This window comes from Dipodomys spectabilis, unplaced genomic scaffold (assembly GCF_019054845.1).
Source record: "Dipodomys spectabilis isolate Male_0828 unplaced genomic scaffold, ASM1905484v1 ptg000360l, whole genome shotgun sequence".
Lineage (NCBI taxonomy): Eukaryota > Metazoa > Chordata > Mammalia > Rodentia > Heteromyidae > Dipodomys > Dipodomys spectabilis.
The window spans coordinates 846706-856224 of NW_024871037.1; the positions used below are offsets into that span (position 1 = coordinate 846706).

A 9519-nucleotide genomic window follows, 5' to 3' on the forward strand; every position below is an offset into this window, starting at 1 on the left:
AACAACAACATTGTGATAGTTGCTAGAATATGCATTAGTTTTGTATAAAAGAAAAAAAATTCTCCTTTCTGCATTCCTAATAGTAAGACCACACTGTTTGAGAGACTGTCAATCACCCTTTATTATCATTAACTTTGGAGAAATTATTTCACCATGTTATATCCAAACAACTTTTGACCTTTTAGCACATCTGCATCTACTTAAATAAGCCTGTAATCTCTAACTACAAATAATATGCCAGTGAAGGTCAAAAAGAGCTGAAAGTAGCTGGGTGACAGGTGACTCACAACTGTCATCCTAGCTACTCAGGAGGCTGAGATCCGAGGATCACAGATCAGTTCAAAGCCAACCTGAGGAAGGAAAGTCCATGAGATCTTATCTCCAGTTAACCACCAGAAAACCACAAGTGGTGCTGTGGTTTACAGCGCTAGCCTTGAACAAAAGAAGCTCAGGGACAGTGCCCAGGCCCTGATTTCAAGCCCCATGATCGACCCACAAAAAGACAGCAAGAGTTAAAATTTTATTATGAAAGCACACAAGGGATCCACACACTGGTTTAATTGACATATGCAATCTTCCGCTGCCAACTCACAGTGTAGAGACACAATACCTGCCAGGGTGACTTCTGTGGACACTCGGTCAATGGTGAGGACATCATCAGCCCCATCATCACAAGCTTCCACATAAAACTTTTCAGGTGTAATATGCCTGAGAAGAAATTGAAAGACAAAAAAATAAACCAAAGGAAGACATATAACAATGACATCAGGATTGGTATGTGACATCCTTTACCCTCTGCCTGCTTCTACATACATGAGACTAAGTGTGATCTTCTTATGAACTTATTGCAGTTCTGCTATATGGAGCAGGGGAGGTGAGCCACTGGGACTTAAAACTCAGGACCTTATGCTCTTGCTTAGCATTTTAGCTCAAGCGACAGAACCAGAAGAAAACCCAGAATTGGCCTCTGGGGCTTAAAGTAGTAGAGCCCTAGCCTTGAGCAAAGAGCTCAGGGACAGTGCCCAGGCCCTGGGTTCAAGCCCCACAACCAACAACAACAACGTGCTCCCATGAGCCCTGAAAAGCAGAAGACAACAGCAGTCAGACAGATGTGGCAGAAAAGGAAGGAGAGTTCAGCCCTGAGAGCCGTTTGCCATGTTTTGACAAGCTAGTCATGGTTCCGGATATAGGAACTTATTGTGAGGATAGGAGAGGCTTCTAGAAACTAAGGGTGGCCTAAGCTGCAAGCCAGCTGGGAAACAGAAATTTTATGAGCCATGTCCCCCCCCTCCCCAACCCAACCCTCATTTCCCCATCCACCCATAAGGAACTAGATTGACCCACTAGGAACTAGATTGACTAGCAACTTGACTGAGCTTGGATTCTGCCCCCAAGCCTCCAAATGCCCTGTTTAAACATTATTACTGGGTTTAATGAATAACACACTAGCCATGGAACAGTGCTATGTACAATGTAGTCCTGGCTTGATTTTTGCCCAGGGAACTCATGTAGGATTTCTGACCTACACAGACTATGAGATAATATGTTTGCATTGTTTTGAGCCTCTAAAGTTTGTGGTCATTTGGAACAGCATTAATAGAAAACTCTATACAGTCACCAAATCCCCCTCAGAATGGAATAACATCCACCTTAACCCCAGGCCAGAACACGCCCACAAATAGAAAGAGTCCTTTCGGGATGCAAAGCAAAGGGAGATTGATCCTTCTCTCAGCTAAAGTCTGAAGAAAAACCACAATGTCAAGTGAGTTTTTAGATACTTAAGTATTTAGGCTTCTACAGGACAAAGTTAAAATCTTTTTCAGTTTGTTTGTGTTTTCGTGGGGTGTATGATTTAGTATTTAAAGAATTCCCTGCCTTACACCTATTTTCCTGCTGACTTTTGGGGGGCGGGGGATGGGGGGCGAGGCAAAAGGCTTTATGTATCCAATAAATGCATTTATATTCTTTTTTCCCCCCATACTGAGACTTGAACTTAGGGCCTAAGGCTCTTGCTTGGCTTTCTTGTTCAAGGCTGATGCTCTACCACCTGAGCCACAACTCTACTTCCTCTGTTCTTTGTGATATCAAAGTTATTATCCTCTGACATCATCCATGCTTACACAAAAGATCTAAAAGGCAAACCAGAATCACATCATAGGATATTCAGAACAGCAAATGGATACCTGTCACGACTGTGAGCCAAGAGGGAGAGCATCTGATAAGACGAAATAGGTATTCTGAGTAACACAGTGTAAGGGAAAGAGCCCTGGAATGTGGGCCAGCAGTGTTCCAGGGTCAGCTCAGTCCTGGCTTAGCTCCATAACCTGACTAGGTGACCCAAAGCAGTTCTGTGAGTGTCTTCAATAAGGGCCAACAACACAGACCAATCCATGACCTCACAGACCATCGGGAAGATGGCCTCCAAACTGCGCTCCTTCTGAGAAGTCTTAAAGTGGCTTTCCTAGAGAATTCACTGAGGAGCTGCTCTGAAGAAACCTTTAGTATAAATCTTGACAGAGATTAGAGAAAAAAATAAACATTAAGACGCTTCTACCATGTGCTAGATATGTACGATTGAAGACACAAATTACATGTAACTATTAGATCATTTTACAGGCAAGAGGAGTGATAAAGCCAGACACCGGTGGCTCGCACCTGTAATCCTAGCTACTCAGGAGGCTGAGAGCTGAGGATTGCTGTTCAAAGCCAGCCTGGACAGAAAAGTCCCTGTGAGACTCTAGCTCCAATTAACCACTCAAACAACAGAAGTGGCACTGTGGCTCAAGTAGTAGAATGCTAGACTTGAGCACAGAGAGGCCGAGGGACAGCACCCAGGCCCTGAGTTCAAGCCCCACCACTGAATACAACAAAGAAAAAAGGGAGTGATTCAAACAGCATGAAGATCTCTCCAGCTCTCAGTCCGTGAGACAGCAAATGCACTGCAAATCAACACTAAGAGATAGCATATGCAAATCATATGGACATTTGCTCCCAATTCCTTTGACAATCATTTCTCACTTTTGGCTTAAAACCTGTTAGCAAAGGGAAAGATGTGGAAAGAAAATACTTCTCAGAGGAAGTAGCTATAAAGAACATCAGGTAGTTCATTTATAAACTCAAACCACTGGAATAACCCTGTTAAGTATGCAGATTTTCAAGACTGGAAAAAAAAAGAAAGAAAGCCACACACCAGTGGCTCATACCTATATATTTTAGCTACTCAGGAGGCTGAGATCTGAGGAGCTCAGTTTGATTATCTGCCCAAGGAAGTATGGCCAATAAAGTGGAGCTATGGCTCAAGGGGTAGTGAGCTAACCTTGAACAAAAAAAGCTAAGGGACAGGCCCTGGGGGTCAAGTGCTAGGGTCCAGCACCAAAAAAACAAAAACCAAAGAAGATTCAGAGAGGCAATGGACAGTAGTAAGTTTAAGATTTTAACCCAAGTCTTTAGCAACCTGAGATCTCTCAGCCCTCCCAAGGATGTGGAAAGGAGAGACCAAGAAAGCATTCTGGGCGGAGGAATCAAAATAAACCTTATTGAAGCTCAAAGAGTGTGGCAGAAATGGGAGGGGGAGGGGAGGGGGAAAGCACTGGTGGCTCACACCTGTCATCCTAGCTACGCAGGAGGCTGAGATCTGAGGATCACAGCTCAAAGCCAGCCCAGGCAGGAAAATCTCTAAGACTTTTATTTATTTTATTGCCAGTCCTAGGGCTTGAACCCAGGGCCTGGACACTGTCCTTGGGCCTCTTTGTGCTCAAGGCTAGCACTCTACCACTTGAGCCACAGCCACTTTTGGCTTTTTCTGTGTATGTGGTACTGAAGAATCAAACCCAGGGCTTCATGCATGCTAGGCAAGCACTCTACCACTAAGATAAATATTCAGCCCCCCCATGAGACTCTTATCTCCAATTAATGACCAGAAAACCAAAAGTGGAGCTGTGGCTCAACATGGTAAAGCACTAGGCTGGGGGGGGGGGGGGGGGGGGGGAGGGAACCAGGCACTGGTGGCTCATGCCTGCAATACTAGCTACTAAGGAGGCTGAGATCTGGGGATCGTGGTTCAAAGCCAGCCCAGGCAAGAAAGGCTGTGAGATTCTTTTTTTTTTTTTTTTTTTGGTCCGGTCGTGGGGTCTGAACTCAGAGCCTGGGCGCTGTCCCTCAGCTCTTCAGCTCAAGGCTAGTGCTCTACCACTTGAGCCACAGCGCCACTTCCGGCTTTTTTCTTTTTGCTTATGTGGTGCTGAGGAATCGAACCCAGGGCCTCAGGCATGCAAGGCAAGCGCTCTACCACTGAGCCACCTTCCCAGCCCGACTGTGAGATTCTTATCTCCAATAACCACCAGAAAACCACAAGTGGAGCTGTGGTTCAAGAGGTAGAGCAGGGCTGGGAAGGTGGCTCAGTGGTAGAGCGCTTGCCTTGCATGCATGAGGACCTGGGTTCGACTCCTCAGCACCACATAAGCAAAAAGAAAAAAGCCGGAAGTGGTGCTGTGGCTCAAGTGGTAGAGCGCTAGCCTTGAGCTGAAGAGCTGAGGGACAGCGCCCAGGCCCAGAGTTCAGGCCCCACGACCGGACCAAAAAAAAAAAAAAACAAAAAAGAGGTAGAGCACTAGCCTTGAACTGAAGAGGTGAGGGACAGTGCCCAGGTCCAGAGTTCAAGAGGCTCAGGGACAGCACCCAGACCATGAGTTCAAGACCCAGAACTGGGTGGGGAGGAGGGGGGGCCTTCATTCATTTGCACCTAAGGACAAATATCCTTTATCTTTTATGAATACAGGAGGTGTCTGTTTTGAGGTCTGAACTGGCAAGATTTTAGTGCCTTGAAAACAATCCCCACAATTCAAAGTTCTTCATTTTATTCAATGTTTGTTTTGGGACAATTCAACTGCATCCTGTAACCTAATGCTGAGTGGAATCAACCCAAGGTTCCACGTTACTTAAATACATTTGAGACTTGGTATGGGATCAGATTAAACCCTGTCATGGCTATCAGATAGACAATAACCTAATTCACCAGCAGGAAAGTTATGTCAAACACTGGTCCAGCCAGTAGCCTACTCAAAGACATTTTGCTGCACCTCTCTCAACCAACAAGGCGATTGATCACCTTGCAAAAGAAAACTGAGAGAGAATAAGAAAATGTAGGAGAAGAAAATGTGGACAGAGTGGGCAGGTGAGGCTTTCAAGGGCTAGTAGGATATAGAAGTGGTAAAAGGGATGATCTGTACTGAAAATAACCATCTTTTTTCCAAAATATATGACAAAAGTAAGTAGGGGCAGACTCCTCTCTGTAAACCTAGCTATTCAAGAAGTTGAGAAGCCGGGTGCCGGTGGATCACACCTGTAATCCTAGCTACTCTGCAGGCTAAGGACTGAGGATCAAAGCCAGCCTGGGTAGGAAAGTCCTTGAGATTCTTATCTCCACTTAACCACCAGAAAACTGGAAGTGACACTATGGCTCAAGTGGTAGAGCACTTGCCTTGATGGACAGTGTCCAGGCCCAGAGTTCAAGCCTCAGGACCGACAAAAAAAAAAAAAAAAGAATTTGAGAGCCAGGTGTAGCTAGCTCTCACCTGTACTCCTGGCAATACTCCTGGTATGCCTGTACTCAGGATCAGGGAGCTTGAGATCTGATGATCATGGTTCAAAGCCAGCCTGAGGGCTGGGAATGTGGCTTAGTGGTAGAGTGCTTGCCTAGCATGCATGAAGTCCTGGGATCAATTCCTGAGTACCACATAAACAGAAAGAGCCAGAAGCAGTGCTGTTAAAGTGGTAGAGTTCTAACCTTGAGCAAAAAGAAGCTCAGGGAAGTGCCTGGACCCTGAGTTCAAGCCCCAGGACTGGGGGGAAGAGGGGAAGCCAGCCGGATCAGAAAAGTCTGTGAGACTCTTATCTCCAACTAACCAACCAACAAAAACCTAGAGGTGAGCTGAACACTGACCACATCTGTAACCTGGCCTACTCAAGATGCTGAGATCTGAGGGTCACAGTTTGAAGCCAGCCCAACCCCTGAGGTTCTTTTTTTTTTTTTTTTGGTCGGCTGTGGGGCTTGAACTCTGGGCCTGGGCGCTGTCCCTCAGCTCTTCAGCTCAAGGCGAGCGCTCTACCACTTGAGCTACAGCGCCACTTCCGGTTTTCTGGTGGTTTATTGGAGATAGGAGTCTCACGGTCTCTCATGCCCGGGCTGGCTTTGAACCGCGATCCTCAGATCTCAGCCTCCTGAGTAGCTAGGATGACAGGCGTGAGCCACCAGCGCCCGGCTTCCCCTGAGGTTCTTAACTCAAATTAGCTACCACAAAACCAAAGTGTAGCTGTGGCTCAAGTGGTAGAGAACCTTGAGCAAAAAAAAAGCTCAGGGACGGTACCTAGGCCCTGAGAATTCAATGCCCAGGACTGGCAGTGGAGTTGTAGCTTAAGTGGTAGAGTGTTAGATTTGAGTGGGAAAAGCTCACAGCTCTGAAACTCAGTTCAAGCCCTGTACAAAACTATAGATGTCCTCCATCCTAATTTTGCACCCTCAACTTTACTATGAACCTTCAAGAAGCTTATTAGTGAGCCTGATTTTCTGGGACACAAAAGTGCCCAAACCACATTTTTATGTTCTCCATGCCCTGCAAAGGCAATGTGATACTTACACTTAAATAGCAGGTGCTTTGTCAACTTACGCAAAGAGGTGGATAAGCTCCCTCAAAAAAATACAACAGGGCCCTGGGTAGCTCACACCATGAATCTTAGGCTACTCGGGAGGCTGAGATCTGAGGACCATGGTTAGAAGCCAGCTAGCGCAGGAAAAGTCTGAGTGAGAGTCTTCCCTCCACTAAACTACCAAAAAAGTCGGTAGTGGTGCCGTGGCTCAAGTGGTAAGTAGAGTGCTAGTCTTCAGCAAAAGCAGCTCGGGTATAGTGCCCAGGGACCTGAGTTCAAGCCCCAGGACCAGCAGAAAGGGAGGGAGGGAGGGAGGGAGAGAGGGAAAAGAAAAGAAAAGAAAAGAAAATTAACATTGGCTTCTGCTGCTGAAGACATTCCCAAGCCAGAAACCAGCGGCTGGCTCAGGCCTGTCATCCTAGTCCTGGTTAAATATCCTAGTTTGAGCTGAGGTCTGAGGATTCTGGTTGGAAGCCATCCCAGGCAGGCAACTCTGTGACACTCATCTCCTTGGGGATGGGGGGGGGGGGGGGGGGGGAGAAAACAACAGCTTCCAAGACCAACTTCAAGACCCTGGTCCCGAGTTCAAGTTCCAAGACCAACACACAGAACCCAGGCCGTGAGTTCAAGACCCAGGACCAACACACACACAGAGTGACTAGCTCACACGCGCGCGCGCGCACACACACACACACTCATTTTCCCAGAGGCTTTATCATTCCCCCCCCCCCAACCTAAAGACATCCACACCCAGAAAGACTTGTCACCCCAAGGGGGGGGGGGGTGAGGGGGGAGAAGGGGGAGGGTAAGGGGGAAGTCAGTCGTGGGGCCTTGAACTCTGTCCCTCAGCTCTTCAGCTCAAGGCGGGCGCTCTACCCCTGGCGCCACCGCGCCACTTCCGGCTTTTTGCTTATGCGGTGCTGAGGAATCGAACCCGGGGCCTGGGGCAGGCGAGGCCAAGCGCTCTACCACGGAGCCACCTTCCCAGCCCGCACGCACGCACGCGTGCAAGAAAACTTAAAAAGCAAAACCCAGACCCTCCTTCCGCTCTGAGTCGGATCCATGTCATCTTCCCACCTCAAAAACAACCACCACCACCACAAGAATAATAATAATAGTCAGACAACGTGGGAGGGGCGGCCGGGTAACCCGCCCCCCTCCCCCCTCCCCCCCCCCCCCCCGCGGCGTCCGCAGCGGGAGCGCGGCAGACCGGGCGAGAGTGGAGGGCAGATCTCGCGAGACCACCGCGCCCACCCGCGGCCGCGGCGGCCTGTGGAGATGGGAGGAGGAGGCCCGGCCTCCGGGGCACCGGGGGGGGGGGGGGGGGGGATGGACGCGGTTCCTCCAAAGCCGCGAACCCGCCGCGCCCCACGGCCACAGCTTCCAGAACTTTCCATGGGGGAAAAAAACCACACAGACCCGCGGCCCCGCCCCCTCCCTCCCCCCTCTCCCCCCCACGCGCTCCCCCCCACGCGCCCCCCCCCCCCCGCGCCTCCTTGTCTGGTCAAACCCAGCGAGGGCTTCGCGGGACTCACAGCTTCAGCCGCTCGTAGGCCGCGGCCGCCATGCTGGGCACCGCCGGCCGCCGCTCCCTTCCTGCCTCTCGGCTCCGCCCGCCGCCCCTTCTCCCCGAGACGCCACCTCGGCTGCCCAGCCGCCACCGGTCACGGAGGCGCACGCAGCGGCGGCCGCCCCCCCCCCCCACCCCGCCCTCTAGCGGAGCGGAGGACGAACGGAGAGGCGCCGCGGACACACGACTAGGGGCGTCGCGTGTGAGACGAGCGCGGAGGGTGACGTCAGACGCCGCGGTGAGGGGGCGTGGCGGGGAAAACGACGACGTTGGGGGTGGGGGAGGAGGGCGTGGCGCCGTGACGTGGCGGTCCAGGATTGGTTGGGACGAGGAGGAGGAGGAGGAGGGGAGGGGAGGAGGGGGAAACGTTGGAGCCTGCCGGAGAACGTCATGACGTTCACGCTGCGGATTGGCTGGGAGTGCGGAGGAGGCGGGGGGGGGGAGGAGAGGAAAGGAGGAGAAGGCGGAGCTGCGGCAGGCCGGGCGGGCGCCGGCCCGGGACGCCCGGGGAGCCGAGCGGAGGCTGGTGACTGGTGTGTCCGGAAGCCTGTTGAAACTGCGTAAGAGGTGATCAGCCGTCGCGGTAGGGCTCCAGCCGGCACTCGGGCCAGTGGCGCAATGGATAACGCGTCTGACTACGGATCAGAAGATTCTAGGTTCGACTCCTGGCTGGCTCGGGCTGGTGCCGACCCTTTTTCTTCTGTTTTTTTACGTTTCATGGTTGTTGTGTGTTTCTTTTTTAAATTTGTCTTCGCCATCCTCTCCCCCCCCCCCCCCCCCGAGTCCACCCTGCTTTAAGAACCGCAGATGGCGAGAGACGGGGCGCTGGGGCGCAGGCCCGCGCGTCCTGGGGGGGGGGGAGGCCTGGGGGCCCTCACCGCCCTCAGAACCCACCACCCTGGCTTCCAGAACTTAAACCTATCCCCCTAAAGCCTGGGCGAGCTTTGCACGGCAGGCCCTCAAGCCTCTCACCAGATCCAAGACCTGAGAAAGCAAAACCAAATAAATCTTTTTTTTTAAAGTCGTCTAAGGCTGGGGGTGGGGGAGGACATTGTCCAAGGAGAAATGTATCCTTTTTAAAAATATATATATACGCCTTTACTTGACATATGTAACCGTCACTCTTCTACATCACCTTTAGAATAACAATTTAAATATATATATACACGTGTACAGATACATATATAAGACATATACATACATCTATATGTCCAAGGTCGAGAAGACTGGAAATCGGGAAGTGGGTGAGTCATAGGACGTTATTTATTAACCCATCACTCAGGGATTGATCCGTTTTTGTTTTT

At 50.4% G+C, this 9519-nt stretch overlaps 1 protein-coding gene and 1 non-coding gene across 3 annotated transcripts in view; one reads left to right on the plus strand and one right to left on the minus strand.

Annotated features, from left to right (window-relative positions):
* Sacm1l (SAC1 like phosphatidylinositide phosphatase) overlaps window positions 1-8333 on the minus strand; it is a 41687-nt gene extending 33354 nt beyond the window's left edge. The window contains exons 1-2 of one of the 2 annotated variants that reach the window (XM_042665963.1): window positions 8181-8333; window positions 611-708 (exon numbers count right to left, since the gene is read on the minus strand). In XM_042665963.1, coding sequence (XP_042521897.1) covers window positions 611-708; window positions 8181-8212 — 130 coding nt within the window. In that variant the 5' untranslated portion in view covers window positions 8213-8333. Of the gene's footprint in view, window positions 1-610; window positions 709-8180 lie in introns of those variants that run through there. The other variant, XM_042665964.1, reaches the window with a different exon arrangement.
* Window positions 8334-8819: 486 nt separating this feature from the next.
* Window positions 8820-8892, plus strand: Trnar-acg. Its single transcript has one exon. It is a non-coding gene; the product is annotated as a tRNA-Arg (tRNA).
* Window positions 8893-9519: the final 627 nt, after the last annotated feature.